General features: G+C 41.3%; 1 protein-coding gene across 1 annotated transcript; it reads right to left on the bottom strand.

Moving 5' to 3' along the window:
- Window positions 1–1,105: 1,105 nt before the first annotated feature.
- On the bottom strand, window positions 1,106–20,485 carry abcc4 (ATP-binding cassette, sub-family C (CFTR/MRP), member 4). The gene is made up of 31 exons (XM_044110167.1): window positions 20,227–20,485; window positions 18,726–18,836; window positions 16,973–17,093; window positions 16,159–16,383; window positions 15,949–16,038; window positions 14,325–14,488; window positions 13,788–13,913; window positions 11,578–11,827; window positions 10,740–10,847; window positions 10,520–10,609; window positions 10,196–10,387; window positions 9,205–9,299; window positions 9,039–9,125; window positions 8,526–8,622; window positions 7,207–7,407; window positions 6,587–6,724; window positions 6,473–6,510; window positions 6,301–6,404; window positions 6,072–6,218; window positions 5,911–5,990; window positions 5,368–5,518; window positions 5,173–5,292; window positions 4,989–5,099; window positions 4,811–4,911; window positions 3,969–4,160; window positions 3,753–3,908; window positions 3,002–3,091; window positions 2,630–2,802; window positions 2,381–2,486; window positions 1,667–1,801; window positions 1,106–1,596 (listed from the first exon to the last, which is right to left on the bottom strand). The coding sequence occupies exons 1-31, from the start codon at window positions 20,379–20,381 to the stop codon at window positions 1,507–1,509; spliced, it is 4,044 nt and encodes a 1,347-aa protein (XP_043966102.1). The 5' UTR covers window positions 20,382–20,485; the 3' UTR covers window positions 1,106–1,506.
- Window positions 20,486–21,235: the final 750 nt, after the last annotated feature.

The following is a 21,235-nucleotide window of genomic DNA, read 5'->3' as shown; positions in this document are numbered from 1 at the left end:
TAAAGCTGCATATTGCAGCAAGAAGGTCTTGCGTCTGATTCCTGGCCAGGGTCTTTCCACGTGGAGTTTGTTCTCTCTGGGTACTCCGGCAACCTGTCCAGGATGAACTCTTGCCCAAAATGTTTGCTGGAGATTGGCACCAGCAACCTTCATGACCCCAATAGCAACAAGGGTGTGCAGCAAAATCTACAGATTTTTGTATCTAAAATGTAGTTATGAACACAACTACATTTTTCACAAATAAAATGCATCCACCTGGTTCTAGATTTTCATGCCACAATTCAATGACGAATGATTTGTTGGCGTCTCCTTCACATCTTCACCCAACACGTCACAAGAACGCCACAGGTTAAGGCATCCGACCTCAGATGCAAAAGTTGTGGGTTCACATCCTGACCGTGGCCTGTTAATAAAAGTAGATGTAATGATTAATTTGGGATTTTTAGATGAAAGCCCTCAAACGTCTTCCAATTTCTGCTAAAATATCCTTCTTTTTACCATTTTATTTTGTGACTCCGGCTATGCACCGATTTCTAAGTTTTTTGCCAATATTCCATTTTCCTGGTTTTTAAGCAAAAACAGCTTGTTGTGGAATTTCAAGCCATTACAAAAATCTAATTCAGTTATTTATGTTCCATTAAGTCACTTTGAGCCACTAGTTCTGTCAACTCTAATCATAAGGACAAACAAATTAAAAGTCTTACACTGATTTAGCTTAGACATTTCTAAACCTAAAGTATGTAACATTTTCTAGTTTTTCTATAAAAACAACCAATCAGAGCTAGGAGGAGGATCTTAGCGCTCTCAATAAACTTCTGTATGCGCTGCTCTCTGTTGTGTTACAGACCCTTTCTGACAGGAGCACATTTAGGTGAATGGTAACACTGAGATCTTCCTCCTGGCTCTGTTGGTTGGTTTTCATCTGAAGTGGTGCGTTTCTTCAGATGGAAATAGTTGCAACAAATATAGGAAAAACTTATCTACCACAAAGTTAACCGTGTAATTTAGAAACATTTTCTAGCTGAAACCTTTTAACCTCAGCTGTTGATGTCTGTTTTTTGACATGGGTTTCCTGTCGAGGTTTTAAGAAGGACAGAGTTGAAAACAAAGTAAAAAATTATTTTTACTGAAATCTTCAACATTTACAAAGTTCAGCTTTGGGTGCTCATCTGTGCAACAGTTCTTACAGCATCTTTGGATAAAACATTTTAACAACTAAAATAAAAACTGCTGTGAAACACAAATAAGGCACTTTGAAACAATCATAAGATCATTTCTTTAAGGCACCGCTATATGGAAGCCGCCTAGAACATAAATAGAAAACATGTAATGCTCTGTCTGAACAGTTTCTACACAAACCAGCAGCATTGTGTGCACACGGTTGCCTGGCAGCGGTTGCCGGCCTCCTCCCTGCAGCAGGTCGGTGCTCTCTCCGGAGGACGGACCTCCTCGGCCCACGCCCTCTCTGGACTCCACTGGTACCGAAGCAGCTTTACGTCTCCCGGCTCACAGAGCCGTTTCAAAGATGACCAAGTTGCCGTCGGATGTTTCTGCGCGTCCGTTCACCACGCTGGGACGGCTTCTGCTGTCGTACGCCTGGAGGTGCGTTTCAAGTCAGTTTATTTTCTTACTTGTGCCTGGCTAACCTTTTATGACTCAGACTCACCCTTTTGGCTGCTTCCAGTAGCGCCACGGCTTCCTGTTTCCCAGTCTGCTGCACCATCTTGTAGAAGATGCCTTCAGTGTCCTGCAGCAGCACGTGTGGCTCGTCGTATGCGTGGATCTGCCCCGCGTCCAGAACCTGAAACCGTACACACATCACCAACTTCAGTGTGTAGGAAACCCAAACACCTGAAATTGATCTGACTTCCTCTGCCTTGTAGTCCTACTGCCATCTGCAAAAATACACCTTCAGCCAGAAACAGCCAATCAAAGCCAGGAAGAGAGCTTGCTTTTTGAGTTAAACAGTTTTCTAGTAGCGTTAAGTTGCTCCTCCACCATTAGCACAGCTTCAGCAGCGTGATTGACGGCACAAAGACCCTCCTCCTGGCTCTGATTGGTTGTTTCTGCCAATGACAGCCAAACCACAGAGAGGAAGCAGAGGAGCTGAATTTTTTTCCCCCCACAAATTATATCACATTATAGGAACTTGTATTTAAAAGAGTTCACAGTATTTGTTCTTTAAGGTAGACGTGCACCTAAAGCGATGCTATTTGACTTTAGCAACACAAACTGGATACTTTCTCTGTCATTCAGGTGGGAATTAATCTTCAGCCGCTTGCATATAATGCAAACTGCCAGTGGGAAATCAATATCAACTTTATTGAGAGTTTGCTGCTGATGATTTTTGAACATTAGTTTGTGTGTAAAATGGCCTCACCAGTATGCGGTCGCTGTCTATGATGGTGTTGAGGCGATGAGCGATGGTGAGCACGGTGCATTCCCTGAACTTGTCCCGGATGGTTTTCTGGATCAGCTCGTCCGTCCTGTGAAAACAGCACAACGTCTTAATGTTACAGTTCATGTACAAGAAATCAAACACTAAATTTTGATGAAATTAAAAACACAACTATAAATGGAGTAAATACTCTGTTTTACATCGAGTTGTAGTGAATGCACAGCGCTCTACCTGGGGTCCACGTTGGCCGTAGCCTCGTCGATGATGAGGATGCGGTTCCTCCTCAGGACGGCTCTGGCCAGACACACCAGCTGCCTCTGACCCACGCTGAAGTTGGAACCGGACTCGGCCAGAACCGTCTCCAGCTTTCCGGGCAGCTCCTCCACCACGGACTTCAGCTGCACCTGAAGGAAACGGACGACAGAAGCTTCTTTAACCAAAGAGTCATTTCACTAACGGTAAGATCTAGACTGAATTTCTTAGTTTGGCCTTTAAATGACAAATTTCTTCTTTTTTTTTTTTGCAACATAAAATTCATTTTTGGATTCTAATCAGTCATATCAAACATCTTCGTCACATTTGAAGCAAGTGGCTGGTGCTGACCTCCCGGAGGGCGTTCCACAGTTCTTCATCAGAGTGTTGGTTAAAAGGGTCCAGGTTCTTCCTCATGGAGCCTGTGAACAGCACCGGGTCCTGGAAACAAAACCAACTGGGTTCACGGGTCACAGAAATAATCAAATGTTCAAAGTCCTCTTCTGGGTATTTGAATCTTAGAGTAAAAGCTTCTGACATGTTCACAGCAAAGCACGGTGGTGGCAGCGTCAGGCTATGAGCCGGATGTTCTTTAAAGACGGGGAATATTCTCAGTAAATGAGAATAGAGTTCACTAGAGTTCATCATGTATGTGTAAGAATGGCCCAGTCAAAGTCCAGAGATGAATAGAGTTGAGAATATTTGGCAAAACATCAATAATGCTGTTCAGATGCTCTATATTTAATTACGCTGAGCTTTCAGATTAATCAGGAAACTTCCTGGTTCCACTTGTCAAAGCTGAATTTTTATTAGTTAAACAAATTTGGATTCCACTTCTTTTATTCTAATATGTGTTTGACATAAAATACTGATGGTGGTTTTAGTAGGTGAAACCTGTCATAGCAGCTTTCACCAGCAGAGGTCAGTGTTTCCTTTGAATGAAACCTGTTGAGCTTCACAGATGAAGCTTCTTTCTCTCCTCTGGACTCGTCTGTGTTACCGTCAGCAGTCTAAACCAAAAATATCAACACGTTCCTCTTGGTCCGTTCGGATTTGGAGACAAATTAAAAAACAATTCTCAAGAGACTGTACATGAGCTCACCTGAGGAATGATGGACATTTTCTGCCGCAGGTCATGGAGGCCCAGGTCAGAGGTCACCACCCCGTCGATGTAGATTTTTCCCTGAGGTTCTGCTAGGCGGAACAGAGCCGAGACCAGAGAGCTTTTCCCGGCTCCGGTTCTCCCGACGATCCCGACCTGACAAACGGAGGACGGTCAGCTTCTGTCCGCAGCGGCTTTAGACGACAAACCTCTCACCTTCTCTTGGGGCCGAAACATGGCCTGGAGGCCGTTCAGGACCCTGGGCCCGTCGTCGCTGTAAGAGAAGCTGACGCCGTCAAAGGTCACCAGGCCTTTGCTCGGCCAACCAGGAGGAGGGCGCTTCTTTGTTTCCCAGGGTGCTTCGCTCTCTAGTTCGGTGTACTCCATCACTCTCTCCACTGAGGTCATCTGTGGATGAGGTTCACACCATCAACTTATTGCACTTTTTTAAATTAAACATGATGATCTCTGCCTAGTTTACCCTCACTAGAGCATTTGATGCATTAAATCTGGATTTTCTAGGACTTTTATTCATATCTGATCATTAAAAGTGTCTTGTTCATTTTCATAATGTCAAAGTTATTTCCTATTGGTCAAAGGCAGCATGATGCTCCCAGGAGCAAGATCTCAATGATCTTCTATTATTATTACCAGTATTATGCATCTCCTGCCACATAGTGCCATTTTATAGCTCTAATAAATGAACTTATGTTACCTTCGGTGGTTATAAAAATACTATATAAATTAAATATGGCTTGAAAGAAATTTTACTTTGTCATTTAACACCTTGAAATTGGGCCTCTGTCTCTTTAAACCCCCAACTCTTTCTCCTCTGTTAACCCTTTAACACCGTTTTCAGTGCAGCAGACGTGCGGTTCCACCAGGTGTTTGCTAGTTGCTGTTGGCTCGTCTGAAGCTCCAGGTGTTTTGTACACCTGACTGGTTGCCACGGCAGATTAAAGGATTTCAAGGAAACGCTCCAGCTGTGTTTTTGATGATCGAATAACCTCATAATATGCTGTAAAGCTCAATAACTTCTATTTTAAGTGGCGTCTCACCATGTTCTCCACCTCGGCGCTCTGCCTGACGCCCCACTGGAACATTCCCATCAGAGTCACTGCGTAAGACAGAGCCAACCCGACAGAACCGGCATCCATCTCTGACGGCAGAAAAAGTTCTGAAGGTTACACTCTGCTATTGGTGCACAAGTGTGCAGGTTGATCGACTCCGGCTTACGGTCTCTTAGCAACAAGCAGCCAAACGTGGTGATGGTGACGAAGAAGGAGCACATCCCGTCGAGGCGAACGGCGAACCAGCGAGACGTCGTCAGGAAGAGGAAGAAGGCCTCTGTTCACAACCGCAAAACGTCAGTACAAACATTTGAGATCGGTGGACGTAAACATGCAGGGAGAGGCAGAACCTGAGTGGAGGTTCTGATGAGCGTCGAAGGTGTTCTGGAAGCGCTCCTCCTCTCCGAAGGCCCGGATCGTCCAGAGGCCCTGAAGGGACGACGACAGGTGCGAGAAGACGGGACTGCGAGCTGCACGACACGACGACGTGTCAGGGAGAAGCAACAAAACGGCAAAACAAAACCCAATCGATTAGAGGTGCCTACTGGTGGATTCAAGGCGCTTCACGTCTCTGGAGGTTTGCAGGAAGTAGCGGCGCAAGAAGAGGAACAATCCGAGGAGAGGCACGACCGGGATGAGGATCCACGGGATCACGGACGCCGCCACGGCGATCACGCCGAGAATCTGGAGGAACACCTAAAAATCACAGTATAAAGTGTTCGCATCCAAACGTCGGTGTTAGTTGAAGAGGATTAAAGCCGGAGTTCATCATTTGTTTATGATAAATTTACAAATGACGAGGTTTAAAATTAAATTAAAAATTGTCCCCAGCTGTTAATTTCACTGTTTTCTTCACTCTTTGTTCAACAAAGTAAACAAACAAAATCTTTCTATACATTTGTATATATAGATATATAGTTACTGTCAGCAGTTTATTGATACAAATCACACTTCTTTACATGACTGCTTTTCAAAAGCAGCTAATGTTTCTCAGTAGCAATAATAAATACTTCATATCATCACTTTTATTGTAAACCAAAATATCGTAATAAAACATTTGCTCCATATTGCCCGCACTGTATCCTGACCTGAATGAAGTCGGTAAACGTCCAGGGCAGCATGGAGTCCACCTGGCCGATGTCCTTAGAAAACCTGTTCAACACTCTTCCTGAAGAGACGCAGCGAGTGAGAAGGTGACATTCAGTTCTCTTTGGATCTCAAAGTGTTTCATGACGCTCCCTTCGCTCACCGATGGGGTTGATGTCGAAGAAGCGTACGGGCGCTCTCAGGATGGCGTTAAACATGCTGTTGTGGAGGCTCTGAGCAGCTTTCACCAGCACAGAGAACAGCAGGATGTTCCTCATGAAGCCAAACACGATGGTGGCTGCAGTGAGACCTGCAGGAAACCGGCAGGACGCTCCGATCAGCAGGGAGCAAACGGTTAAAAAACAGGGCAGACTGCGTGTGAAGCAGCTTACCTCCATAAACACCCAGATAGAAACCTAAATCCAGCTGTGTGGTGTTGGTTCCGTTTGCAGCCGTGCTGCTGTTAGTGCTGCTCAGCCTGTCTTGCTCTCCTGCCCTAAAACATGGCAGATTAAATGAGGAAACGGCTCCGTCAGCATCAGGAGGACACAGAGGATTCCTTACCAGTACGCCAGCCACCAGTCCTGCATCACATACGATACCTACGACAGAAAACCTGATTACTTACTTGTTTTGATGTTTTCTAATATCAAAACAAGTGGATTGTTGTTGCTGTACCTGAGCCAGGAGGTTAACCAGCACGGCAAACAGCAGGACGACGATGTTGGCTCCAGCTCTCAGGTATTTCAGGTACATTTTCATCCCGATGGTTCCCTGAGCTCGACTCTCCTCCGGCACCGCCTGGACCGCCTCTGTCTGCAGAGGAACACCGATGAGCGTGATTACCATCCATATCATTCATTTTAATGTTATCTTAGAGAGGTAAAGGAAATGTTTGAACAATAAAGAGAACACGCAGCGTGAGAATGAAGCTGCACTTCTGATTCTTCATGCACACTGACTAAACGTGACTAGTGATCATACTAGACTAGAGGATCTGAATTTAGAGAAGCAAAGAGCAAATACATATTTATAGCAGCAGAATCAGCTGCTGTGTTCATGGTAGCGTGTAAGTTTAAAACCACAGCTTCAACACTTTCATTTCCTCTTTTTGTACTGAGAATTAAAGGCTAGTTTTAAATTTTTCATCAAAATTTTTTTTACAAATTCTCTCCTCTAAGCTTCCATAAAAGTAATTAAAAGTGTCTGAGTAAATTAACACTAAGATAGGAAACATTAATGTGGATCAGCTGCACAAACCACAACCACTAGGGGGCGTAGTAGACCGCTGTACCAACCGGTAAGTGATCTCCGTCTTTGATGGAGTTAACCGAGGAGTGCTGGGAGAGAGTTGACATCTCGGACAGAGTCCTGCTCCTGGGAGAAATGTCCTGCGGAGACTGCGGCTGCTCTTCTTCCTCTTCTTTCGCCAGCAAAGAGGTGAAGTCCAGTCCGGAGCGCTGCAGCTCTGTGTACGTTCCCTTTGCCACCATGTGGCCCTGATGAACACACAGCCAGAGTCGTTGTTTATGGACTGCTGCCAATAACTAAACATCTCAGCAGCCAAACAGATTTTTATTTACAGCTTTCCATTTCTTGCTTTGGAAAACCCCAAACCATGGCAACCCAAACATCTGGTATCAAAACTTTACACCCACAGGTTGAGGGTTTGTGCAGACTTCATCAACTCCAAGCAAAGACTTCTTAAGACCTTTAAGAGTTTAATTTCAGACCTGTATCTGTAAAGAAATGTACCGACTTTGTCCAGTCAACTGGAAAGAAATTTGCAAGAAAGCTAGCTAGCTAGCAAGAGTATGTACTTCAGATGAGCTAGTGAAAATTAAGGCCTTAAAAACAACTCAGCCTTAAATATGAATTTTGAAGGATGCACAGACCTTGTACTGTATCCACACAAAGACGTTCAAACGTGAGCACAGATGTACCCTCTGACCTATTGGAACGATTCTAGTCAGTTGAGAAACCTGAAACTGCGGTGCTTTGCAGAAGTATTCAGTTTCAATTTTGCTGATAGTCGATTTAAAAAAAAAAAAAAAAAAGAAGTAGCAAACAATTGTAAAACAAGGGAAGACGTAATTTAACAGCTTTTTAAAATTGAAAAGATCACTTTGATTAACTTTCCTAAGTCGATACCTCTTAGCCCGAGATAAAACTCAGGCACTTCACCAAACTGTCCAAGGAGTTTTTCACAAGCATTCGCTTCAACATACAGAAACAAAGCTACGGTTGATTTGAGATGATGGCAGTCGTTCCCGGCAATGCAACAGGTTGACAGTTAAAACCTGCTTTGATGCTCTAAAACATCAGTAAATATAACCTTCCTTCACTACAGAGCTTCCACCCTGCTCTCTATTAACGCCCTGACCTGTGAACAGAATGCAGGGCAGCCAGATATCGGAGGTCATGGAAATGTTGCTGGTAATTAATCCTGCCAAACAGGACAGGCTAACAGAATGCAGGGCAGCCAGATATCGGAGGTCATGGAAATGTTGCTGGTAATTAGCGGTTTAATCCTGCCGGGTGGAGGAGCCAAACAGGACAGGCTGCAAGGTTCCTGCTAGGTGTGTTCATGCAGGGAAGAGAAAGTATTCAAACCAACCTCCTTTAGTACTAGGATCTGGTCTGCAGCCTTCAGGTACTGCAGCTGGTGGGTGACCAGGATGCAAGGCTTGTTCTTCAGCAGCCCACAGATGCACCTGATGACAGCAAGCAGGAATGAGAAGCTCTAACTCCAGGTTTATTAGGACTTGATTACGCTAAGTGTTTGCTGCCAACACTGGATTAAAGACGTAAGGTGTGTTTTCGCTCGTTATCCACCACGCCCAGTTCTGTCCCTTTTCACCTGCCTTCTTAGTTGAGAAGTATTGCGTATCAGAATTAAACCAGAAGACTGTCGGCCATTGTTTAACCCTGAACAAAAACACCAAGACCTTCAAAAAGCCAATAAGTTCCAGTAAGCACGCTGACAGGTCTCCACCCTGCTCTTTCCATCAGCTTCCTCTGGCTGGGATCTGAATCAGAGGCTTTACACCCATTTCCTGTCTGGGAAATTCAGGGAATCTATTGTCCTGATTAAGGAAGCGTGCAGCTGAGCAGACTGGATGGGACTCACTCTTCAAAGAGGTGTCTGCCGACCTCAGCGTCCACGGCGCTGAGAGGATCGTCCAGCAGGTAGATGTCCGCGTCCTGATACACGGCCCTGAAACAGAAAACACTTCACTCCGGCGTTTATCCTGGAAAAATGCGTCTCAACTCGTCAGGTTTCCTGCTTGGCTTACCTGGCCAGGTTGACTCTGGCTTTCTGTCCCCCACTGAGGGTGGCCCCTCTGTCCCCGATCAGAGTCTGATCCCCGTCTGGCAGCAGCTCCATGTCCTACATAAAACATAACATTTACAAGACCGACGATGACAACCGTCCCCGACTTATCTTACAACGGGTAAAAGGACGAACAAGCACGAGTTTGTGGGGGATAAACATAAAAAGAAGATTTCAACACCAACAATGAATCAGCAAATTTAAAGGCTGATTGGTGAAAACTTCATATTAAACAGATAAAGTTGATCAGGAGACGCATCGTGTTCAGGGATTAGAGTTCAATTGGTCCATTCACAGCCGTCCAAGGTAACTCATTTATCACACACTCTTCCCTGACCTCTCCTCCAATCAGGCTAGCAAACATTAACAGCCCAGGTAAACACATAAACACACACACACACACACACACACACACACACACCTGAGTCTGGGCTTTGATTAAACTTTGCTATTAAGGTGAAAAAAGTTCAATATTTACATTGAAGTCTTATAATAACGGCAGCAACTAATTATTTAGTAATAAATTATCCTGACAATCCGATTTAAAAATTGGTTCATTTTGCATGTTTTTTCATTTAACCACTCAAGCATTTCTTAGAAATATTACAAGATTCAAACTAATCTGATTCCTTTTTTTAAAACAAGAAAATAAGTGTTTTACTGCTCAAGATGCAAAAACATGGCATGTTTTAACAAGGTGAAGCTAAAACTGCCACTTGAGGATTGTGGGTGGAAAATATACACAGAAAAAATGTTCATCATAAATGCAACATGTACATATTTTTGCTTAATTACTTACAAATGAAATGAAAATATTCCAGTTAACATTTAAGTGACGACTAAATTAGTTGACAATTAAACAGGATTAATCGTTTCAGCACTAGTTAAGATATTTAGTTTATATATATATTTATTAACTTCCATATAAAAAATATTGGGAGAATCCATCTCACCCTTTTCAGAGCGCAGGCTTTGATGACTCTTTCGTACTTCCGAGGTTCCAGCTCTTTCCCGAACAAGATATTGCTGCGAATGGTTCCAGGAAACACCCAGGGCTGCTGAGCGGCGTAGGTCAGCTGACCTTTGACCCTCAGCACCCCTTTTTCAGCAGGAAGCTCTCCCAGGATGGAGCTCAACAGGGACGACTGCGTGAAAACGCAAACGTGTCAGGAGCTGAACGAGAGCTCTGGGTCAACAACACGTTCAGAGAAAATAGACTCTTAAAAGGGAGATGGAAAGATTAGTTAGGAAGCCGATAGTTTTTCACAAAGCCTGACCTTTCCAGCTCCTACTGGTCCAATCACAGCCAACAACTGATTCGAATCCAGAGAGAGGGAAATGCTCTGCAAGGTCGGAGCATCTAAATTCTGGAGGGAAAAACAACAAATACTTTCTTTTTACTTTAACTAACTTTTTGCAGAATTAAATCTCCAGCTTACAAAACAGATTTCTTTTCAGTTCTCTCTTGACATTTGTAAATAAAAGTTGGAGTCCCACCTTGTCCCAGTAGCAGGTAAGATCATTGAGCTCCACACCAACATCCTTACTGTCCTCCTTTGAAAGAGAAATGCTGGTTTTTGTGATCTCATCCAGCAGCAAGAACTCCTTTACAGCAAGAAAGAGAAAACAGATTTTAAAAAGACAAATAAAATAGGTCCTATATGGCTGATTTAAAGCACAACAGCTTAAAACAGGATTGAACAGAAAGAAGGATGTATTGACTATAGAGAGATTTCTGGATATGGAAATACTCAATCAACTTTAAAAACATGTTTTACCACCGACTGCATCAAACGTTTCAGTTCCCAGAAAATTCACCAGACTTATTGTGTCCATGTACGTCATCTTAAGTTTAGATGCAAACATAAAAGCAGCTCCAGTTTAGTTAAAACAGTTTGGTTTAGTCACACTAAGCATTGAATTTAATTTTTTACTGTAAAACAACTTCCTGTCTTTCTCTCTCGGGGGTTTTTATGGACGTGGTTTACTGCAGCCGTCAGGCGGCCGTGAGGTTATAAAACTACAATGAGATCTGGAGAGCTGAACATTAGAGCGATAACGATAACGTTAGACATCAGCACTTTAACAGGACGGATCATCTTTATGAGTTCTGTCAATAAAAGCAAAGTCATGCAGATTTTATTTTTTTATTGACCCCTCACTGAAGCTCAGCAACAGTTAATCTACGACCTGAATAATCAGCAAAAATCACTTTATTTCCACTCAATCAACTTTAGTTTGGCTACATGCTAAACCTCAACGCCGAATGACAGAAGCCGTTTTCTCCTCTGATTTACTTCAGTCGCTTCCAGAGGGTTTTCGGTTCTTTTTATACCTGAATCCTCCGAATGCTGACGCGGCTCTCAAACAGCTTTTCGATGGCGCTGGGGAAGAAGAGCGTGACTGTGAGCCGCACGGCCGTGTACAGCGACACCGTCACAAACACGCGGCTGGCGGAGAGCGGGTTCCCCAGCAGCACGTAGATGGTGAACGTGATGAACACGATGATCTTGCTGGCGCAGAAAAACGACGCCATGTTGAGACCTCGCAGGTAGGAGCTCATCATGATCTTGGAGATCTCCTTCCTAGGATGACGGAGAGAAACAGTCGGCTGGTTTAGGTAGATTACTGAAGTTAGGGTCAGGGTAGTAACAGAGGTATGGACCAGCAACAACAAATGGTAGCACTGGACTGCAGTATAGAGGATATATAAAAGCTAGCAAAACCACAACAGAGCACATTTGTATTCACAGTGTACTATAAGCCTGGTGGGCTGCCAGGCTTAACTTGCCCTTGCCAGGCTAAGTGTTGTTTATTTATCTTAAGTTATTTTTAGTGCACCAGTGATGATGATAGCAAAGAAGAGATAAGCTAGGTTTATAGTTGACAGAACAAACATATTAAAATTATTATTGTTTTTGGTCTATGGTTGACACACTGAACTGGTAACACTAACTTTGTAAGTTTTGTAACTCGGTGCAGATCTGATAATTTCATGTATAATGACAACCAGATACTGAAATTTATGGATTTATTTTGTATGAAACTCAAAGCATTCGCATTTTCCAAGTTACTTATCTGTAAAAGTCAGATTAGAGCAACAGCAAAACAACTTCAACTGAATGTCATTTATTATCATCACCATTATCATAACGCTGACCGTTATTGGTTGTGTGGTAGAGCTGCAGGAACTTTGTTCTCTTTGAAACAATTGTACCATTTGTATCAACAGAAATATGAAATATGTTTGTAGAAAAAAAAGTGTTCCTTTCAAGAGATTTTGTAAGAGTTACATTTCATTTCCTCTGGGAATAATTTGACAAGAAGAAAATATTTTTGAACATAATTTCAACTGAAACAAAGTAAGCATCCAGACTAAAAAGATTTTTACTTTAGTGCACCCAAAACTGTCTTAGCTACCATTTCACTGGTGATTGTTGAACATTTATGCCTGGATGTTCTATGACAGACGGACACACACTGCTCACAGGAAAAAAATACACTCCACTTTTAACAACTTCCAAGATGTGGACCTTTATTCACAGTCCAGGCCAGAGTCCAGCAGCAAGCTCAGCACATCGTATGCAAGAACGCTGAAAACTCTCAAGCATCGAGTTCTCAAAGACCAGACAAAAGCGCTAGTTGAGGAACTTTGCAGATTGAATGCTGTCACCAAGATTTAACTCCCATCAGCATGCTGGATGCTCAGACTGAAAACTTCATCTAGTTTTACCAAACAGATCATGTACAAAGCAACTAACACTGATCTCCAAACCCTTACACTTAGGAAACATTTTGTTAAAAACACTGACATACAAAAATAAAGTCCCGGGCATCGCTCTGTTCAATACATCGACTTTAGTCCTGTCTTTCAAAAATGATTTTGTTCCACCGGTGAAGTGCGCAGCGGAGCAGAGCACAGCAAAGACGCATGCCTGTAATTAGTTCTTAAAGCTTTCATTTTTCTTTGCAATTGTGATGCAGAAAAAAATACAAATATACAGAAACCTCTTGTCTTCTAGGAATCATATACTATAAACTCACAATATCCTTATGTGATGAAGTATATGCAGTTTGCAACAACAAAAAGGTTGATAGGGTGACAGACGAATCTCCCAACCATAAAACAATAAACACTCCACGAAGCTTAAACCCTAAAACTCCAACAAAACAGCATCAGCAAGTTCAACTCTGAACATTTGTCTGATGAGAACAAATCTTCACAGCTAAAGAAAAACTTCCTCTTCTGTCACACATTTTTTTTTTCATGTCTAAAAGTTTTGTTCACGTCTAACACTTTTCAAATTAGTCATAATCTAGAAAGTAATTACTGATACCAGTCTGTAACCAGCAGTAACACTTTATTAATGTTTATATGAACTGTATAAACTGGTAACTTTTCAGTGGGAACTAACAGATTATGTCTGCTGTTAATAAATAGGCAGGAAAAGCCCTAAAAAGACGTCACATAATTAGCTCCACATATTTGACTAGAGGTTTGTTTGTGGAACTTACACCGTCTGTGAGATTGGTTTTTGTTTTTACCTTCTGACCTCAGAGACCAGAGCAGAGAAAGGTTTTTCCCAGGCGTACATCTTGATGATCCTCATTCCAGACACAACCTCATTCATTGTCCGGATTCGGCTGTCTGTTAGCACGGCGGTCTTACTCCTAGAAAGGAAGGGTAGGAGGACACTGAGTGTCCTGGAGATGCACTTCAGCATCCAAATGTCCTCTCCATGTGCAGGTAAATGAACTTTAGAAATGACTAACTTTGTACTTTGTCTGTGTACTGTGATTAGAAAGCAATTTGTAGTGTTATATTTTCTGTTTTATTTTATTATTGTATTGCATATCCATTTTTATAACCTATCAAGTTCCTGCAGATGCAAATTAGCTTATGCTACAATCTGGTGCAGCACAGGAAATGATGACAATGATGATGTAAAAACATAATATAAAGATTTGATAAAGACTGAATCCTGCACAGAAGAATCACTTAACATATTTTTAGGCTGGTTTAACATCCTAACAAGGGTCTCATCTGGTGTGTGTGTGTGTGTGTGTGTGTGTGTGTTTTACCTGAACTTAGAGAAGAGTCTTCCAAACATGGTTTGGGTGGGCATCAGGAACAGGAGGACCACCATTCCCGCCAAGCAGGAGGGGCCAATTTCACCCCACAGCAGTCCCACGACTGCAGCTGCCTGAAGTGGCCCCACCCATAGGAAGTGCAGGAAGATAGTCACCTAGAGACAAGGAGTCAGTGTTGAACTGCAACTACAACACACATCAGTAGAAAAAAGAAGTCCAAGTTTCCATCAAGGTGAGAGTTTCTTCTCCCCTCTCAGGTCCAGTTAGGTATGAAAGCGTGACATGATGTAATTACCGTCCCACCCACTGCCAGAAAACAAACTCCCTCCAGAAGCCGGGGCTTTCACAGCGCGCTCTGCCCCGCAGATTAACATGAAACTCTACATTCCTGACACACAAGCAGAGTTCAGTGCTCAGAGGGTAATGAGGCCTTAAACAGAGACCTACCACAGCTTGTGGCAAACGCATTTCCAACAGCTCTGACACGACTAGGTGGACTGATGATGGGCCGTTATCAGTCCACCTGGCCGGGTCAAAACATTTATGTTAACCGACAGCCTAAGAAATGAATCGTTTGATCATTTTCCAACACTGCGCCGACTCTATCGCATCATTTAACTTGAGCACAAACCGAGTGTCGGATAGCTCAGAGGATGTTTGTCACCGCTAAGGCATAAACACACCTGATGAATATGGAACGGCGAGTCGAAATTACAGCATGTGAAAAAAATTACACAAATATTTGGTGAAGCTTCTACTCCTGCAGTAACAGACGGTAAACAGCAACACAAAGCACAGTGGCTGAGAGGTTTAGTACCGAGCAACATTCTCTAACAGTGAGGGAGGCAGTGATATCCCTGTGAGCCATTTAGGATATTTATCTGTTAGAGCTCTGTATGAAATATAACAAACACACTAAATCCTGTTTGTTAAAACTAAAACAAATGCAAAGTTTTTCAGATCTTTAACATTTTCCCTGTTACCATCCTAAGACTAATTTAGGAGAACATATTTCTGAGTGTTTTTGGTCCTGGATGTCAGTAGATAAAACAGTTCAAAGTGAAATATGTGAGGAATACTTTGAAAAATAGCCCCACATTTTTTGGTTTTATACATGCCTGTTTAACAAAAGCGTTGTTTTTTTTTTAAAGAAACAAATTACAAATTAAATTTTGCTTTGAAGTTGAAGAAAACATTTGAGTGATTAATTTTTCAAAAGGCTGCACTGTTCCTCAAGTATTTGCTGTATTAAAGAATAATCAGCTTCCTGTCAGCCTACGTTTACTAATCAGTCTTTATTTGGTGCTTTATTCTTATTTCTATACTTCAGTTTTTATTTGCATCCATTTTTCATACGTTTGAAAAACCTTTAATACAGTTCATTACAAAATACAATAAACTTTTTTGGATATCAACCATCAACACAAATCCAAATATATTCATTTTCACACATCTCAGATGTTAATTTTTAAGACATTTAGGAGGAAATCTACTTTGTGTTATCAATTAAAACACATTATAATTGGTGGTAAAAGGTGGAGACGTACACGTGGTAGAAATTTGTTTTGCAAAGCACTGAATCCTGAAAAAGAGACAGCAGCTCATTTTCTCATACCTCGTCAAACTTGTTGACGTCATTGGATAAAAGGTTGACTATTTGGCCTGTGGTGGTTTTTCCCATGGCTGAACTGCTCAGGCGCAGAGACTGAGAAAAAAAACAAAACAAAAAAAACAATGGTTAAAGGAAAACTGATCTGATCTGACAGGCAGTCCCAGGATTAAACTGCTAAATGATAACCAGAACCTGGCTTTCCCTGATACGGACCTTCCTGTAGATCATGTGACACATGGCCACTCTGATCTTCATGCCCGCTCTCAGTACGTAGTAGAAGTAGAGGTGATGGATCACTGCCAGGCAGATGGTGCAGGCGGACAGGCCAGCTGCGTAGCCCAGAGCCTTATTCAAAGCCTCTCTGTCGTCTGGATTATAATTCTCAAAGTACTGAATCACTTCCCCCAAAAACACTGGCTGGATCACTCTGATGGTCTCCTACATTCCAGCAGAGACAAGATGATTAAAGTTAAGAAGTTTCAAAAATCCCCTGCAGACTTAAAGAAAACAACCTGGTGTCTAAATGATGCAGTATTTCCTTATTAAAAAACAAAAAAAGCTTCGTAAAAACATGAAAAATATCTGATATTCTTTGAAACAATCAGTACTCCAACACCTTTTGAATGTTGTGATATTGAAAAGCTGTTGGTGTGTTTAAGTTTTTTGTAGTGGTGCAGAGTTATCAAATACATTTGTAATCGAGTACATTTATGTCTGCGTTTTTAAATAATTACATTTTATGTCAATTCAGCATCGTCTTTCTGTTTCGGAATCGCCGATGCTAAGCCTCAGATATCGGTCTCGGTATTGGAAGTGAAAAACGTGGATCGGTGCAGTCTTAAAAACATAGGATTGGACAACAACAACAACAACAAAAATTGTGACTGCAATGAGAGGAAGCGACGGACGAAAATAAAAACTATGGGTGAAAAGGTTTAAGACAACAGCATGGGGATTAAAGGCATCACGTATACGCTCCTATTTTCCCCGTCTGAACTTGAACGTTTCACACAGACGGACCTCTGACCTCTACAAGTGTAAAGATTCCCAGCATTCCATAGGACTTCCAGTAGCACTGGATGATGACTTTGGTCAGCCCAGGTGTCCTCATCTCCTTGGCAGCTTTCTGCACCTCCTGGTCCCAGTATCTGTGACAGAGAAGAGCCGGGAGCGGGTAAGTCGAGGTCTGTCGGCTTAGAAATCTTTGGATCGAGATGATCCGAGCCTTGCCTCTGAGACGGCAGCAGCATTACTTAAGGAAGAAAGCGCGCAGTGAGTTAAAGCGGGTCGCAGGCAGGTTCCAACACATCGACAGTCATCAGCGCTTTGCAGCCTACAGTAACATTGGGGCAAAATTTAATAACTTATGATTGCACCTTCTTAGAGAAGAGATTTTTTTATGACTCATTCTGATCATTTGTTCCATTATTGAAGCAGGAGAAGGTAGAGAGGTGGATTTAAAGAGTTGAAATGTCAGATTTTTATGACATAACAAAAAAAAAATTAAAAAGGTGCAAGAATGATGCTTCAAATCCCAAGTTTCACTCTACATGTACTTTAGTTTTTATTCAAGAAAACAAAATTCACATATGTAGAGAATAAAAAAGATTGTTCTCTACAACAATGTTGAAGAAGTTTCCATTTAGTCTTAATTAGTTTTAAAGGAAGGTCCAGTTTTTGTGTCACTGTTGCTTTTATTGATGCATTTATGGGTGACCATCAACCTTAAACACTGTACCAGTGTTTGCATTTATAGAGTTGTAACAACAAAAAAAAGCTATTTTATATTTTTGGAAACACACATTTGTTCATATGGTATATTACCTTCTCCCTAGTGGTTATAATCCGATATATAATGGTTCATAACTTGCAGGAAAACATGAAAATCTAATGTTTTGGTCCTAATATAACAGATAATCTGTTAAATTACTATGACTTTACTGTGCTTCAGGGGGAAAAAACTGACCTATCAGGAAGTTGAACTCCATTCCCACAAATACCCACATCATCATCATCATCATCATGATATTTCCTTCATCTGAACTCCGACGACAACCAACATTTTAAGAAGTTCGATATTTGGTCGTTTTTGGAGAATGAAACTGAGCCATCAGCCACAGGAAGTCGAATAATAACCGAGCAGCAAAGTAACATTTTGAGCAAACACCAGTTAAAGCTGAATATATTAAAGCAAATGTCTCCATTTATCTTTTATCTATTTACGTTAAGAAATAAGCAGAATTTGTTTGACAATTTTTGCTTTCTAGCAGAACTCTGATGACTCTGATCCAAAACTTTCTGAGGAAGAACAAATCATAACTTTTTTTTTACCTTTACATCTCAACAAAAGCAATCCTGGAGCCTGATGCTGCCTCCGCCGTGTTTCAACATCAACACTGTGTTCCTTTGTCCCGATTTTTATAACAACCTTTATTGTTCCATAGAACATAGAATTCATTTGATTCTTTTTCTGCTTAATACTTTCATTCAATGCCATTTTCTATTTTATTATTTTTTTTTAACTACAGGAGTGTATGAAATCTGTCGATACATTTGCACTAGCAAGGGTATATGAGCAGCTAGCTAGTGGTAGCTTCAATAGTCCAGAGTGCACCCAACGCTTTTTGCCTGACAGAAATGTCCAATGAAAACACACAAAAAATAAAAACATAGAATATACAAGATTATATAACCTTGTCAAGACAAAATTTAAGACCTGAGAAAAAAAAGACCAACTTATTTTAAGGCCTTTATTCGTGCAGCTGTGTAAGTTTGTGTACCTCTGCAGCTGCTGCCCCAGCACCTCTGACCTGTCCTCATGGAGCACTTCATACATGTCTTCCTCCTCCAACCTGCGCTTGTAGCCGATCCTGAACAGAGGGTTCAGCCACCTGACGAAGAGACGACAGGGGTTGAAAGGGATTCAAGGTTTTATTCAGTACATTAGATCCTCACCGTCTTGGAAAGAAAAAGGAAGCTTCGTAAATCGATGCAAAGCCCATCAAAAAGACTCGCAGCCATGACTAAAGATTGTAAACATTACTGGAAAATGTCGGTGAAACGGTTTTAGCTAATCTGATGGAGGCAGACCTCAGCGCACAAACTGGAAAATCGACTCAGACTACCATATAATAAACACACAAACCTCTCTGTTTGTGTGTTTTTCAAAGTATTTGGTCGATGAATGAATCGGCGTTTAATGCTGGTATTTGGGAGTTAAGGTCATTTTACGCAGCAAATCAACAGCTTGAAACTTTCCAAACCGTGTCAGATTCCTGGTCTGGAAAACCTGACCCCAACTGTATGCGCTCTTGCACTAGGCCATTTCTTAAGGGTCAGCTGATATATGACCCACACAGAAGAGATTGCCAGAGGTGAGGGAAACTTTCTGTTCTTACAGAGTTTTCTAAAATCAGAGAGGATCTGTCAGAGTGATACATGTTTTGTTTGGGTTTTTTCATTAACTATGTTGTAACAATTTGTTCACTTCAAATTCTTAGAATCTGTTCTGATTTTTAAAAAATTTCTGAACAGGATTTTTTTAATGCATTTTGGTATTAGTCAGGCACAAAATAATTCCAACCAGACGAATAGTCACGTTTATTATCTCAAAGCTTCACAAATCAACTTTCAGCAGTCTGGTAAAATAAATAAATAAACCAAACTACTTCTTATGTATTTATTTCCTCCTGGGATATACGTTTTTAACCCAAAGTGCCTTCTGGTCTGTGTATCGGTGTAATAACAACGATAGATAACGATGAAACGACAATAATAGCGCAATAAAAATGGATTCTAAATGTCGTAAAAACAATCCTGTGCTGACTCAGACTGCTCTCTTTAGTTTAAAGACGTGTTACGATTTGAAAAGTAAAAAATACATACTAAAAGTTTATAAAACAAAGACACAAGACACATTATGAAATGACAAAAAACACAGACAGTAATGCAAATATTAAATAGGGTTTAGGGAAGTAAAGTTTAGCAGAAACTCCTCCACTGCAGCTGCCTAATCTAAAACACCTGCGCTGAAACTTGACGTAAAGGACGTTTATTGATTGCACGTGTCGGGTTGTTTCTTTTACCTGAGCAGATTTCCTGCTCGTTCATGACATTGCCTCCTCAAACTAACTTTGCGTAAAATGAATAGTGACCACGCGGAATGCGGAACGCCGCATTTCATATCCTAAACGAGTCCATTTTTAAACTCCCCGCGAAATTACTACTGATAAAAAAAAAAAAACACACAAAAAAAAACCGTTCACCACTGTGCCCACTCACCAGAAAAATATCTTGGACAGAATATTCGCCGTCGCCGCCGGGTTCTTCTTGCCATCTTTCCGGACTTTTTCCATGACTAACCGGGAGTCACACTGAGTCTCCCCGCTTTTTAAAAACTGCAGTTCCCGGTTATGGCTTGTAACTTTGTAGGACATGCATGTTACATGAGGGTAAGGCTACCCCAGAGCGTGGGTTTACGTAACCCCTTACGTCCGGTCCAAGGTGCTGAAGCGAAATAAAAGAAACAGAAAGAACTCCCATTCGCCCCGCCCTCAAAACACCTGATTGGCCAGAAAAAAAACATTCTTGCCATGCTATTGGCTAGGTGTCCACTGCGCTTTTACGACTTTAATTCAGCATTTTTGACAGTTACCCACACATAATTTTTAACTCAGAATATATCTAAAATATTTCCGCTTATATATTTGTCTCTTTATATTCTAAAGATTGGTTAAAAAAATTTAATATCTCAATGAACCACTAACAGTTTTAGAATACGTTATGAAATTCAGTTCGTCCACATTTGTGTGACGTCACAATCCAGGACTTCAATGAATTTTGTTAGTAATTTATGTGACAGACGCATACAAAATTGTAGTGAATTGAAAATATTTTGCAAATAAAAATGTTGCGATTTTATTTAGGAGATAAACTGTAAAAGAGACTGAAAATAAATGTATGTCCAATATAAATCAATGAGGTCTGAGGTATTAACATGTTTAAATGGGGAACAAATTAATGAGTATTTATATATACTTAGGCAATGTACTATATTCTAGGCTTACAAAACGTCAAAGATTTCCAAATAAATCTCCAGTGTTTCATTAGTTAAAATCCCATTTTTATGACTCAGCATAACTTCAAGTTCCTTTATTTCTGTCACATGGTTACTATATAGAACATCTCACTGCGTGTATTCATCATGATGACACAGTTACATGCTCATAGGGCTTTTTAGAAGGTAACTAGTACACCAATTGTCATGTGAGAGGAATGAATTAAGGTAGTA

This window comes from Gambusia affinis, linkage group LG24 (assembly GCF_019740435.1).
Source record: "Gambusia affinis linkage group LG24, SWU_Gaff_1.0, whole genome shotgun sequence".
In the NCBI taxonomy this organism is placed as follows: domain Eukaryota; kingdom Metazoa; phylum Chordata; class Actinopteri; order Cyprinodontiformes; family Poeciliidae; genus Gambusia; species Gambusia affinis.
Note: the sequence above shows the minus strand (reverse complement) of the source record. Positions and strands in the feature narration are given on the sequence as shown.

Bases quoted from the DNA above. Each gene is read 5' to 3' on its own strand.
- abcc4 (XM_044110167.1), bottom strand. From the start codon at position 20,381: ATGTCCTACAAAGTTACAAGCCATAACCGGGAACTGCAGTTTTTAAAA. The intron at 6,725-7,206 runs GTTGGTACAGCG...GTTCCTCTGCAG, and splicing joins AAGACGGAGATCACTTACCG to ACAGAGGCGGTCCAGGCGGT. The intron at 6,511-6,586 runs GTACAGCAACAA...TTTCTGTCGTAG, and splicing joins TGGTTAACCTCCTGGCTCAG to GTATCGTATGTGATGCAGGA.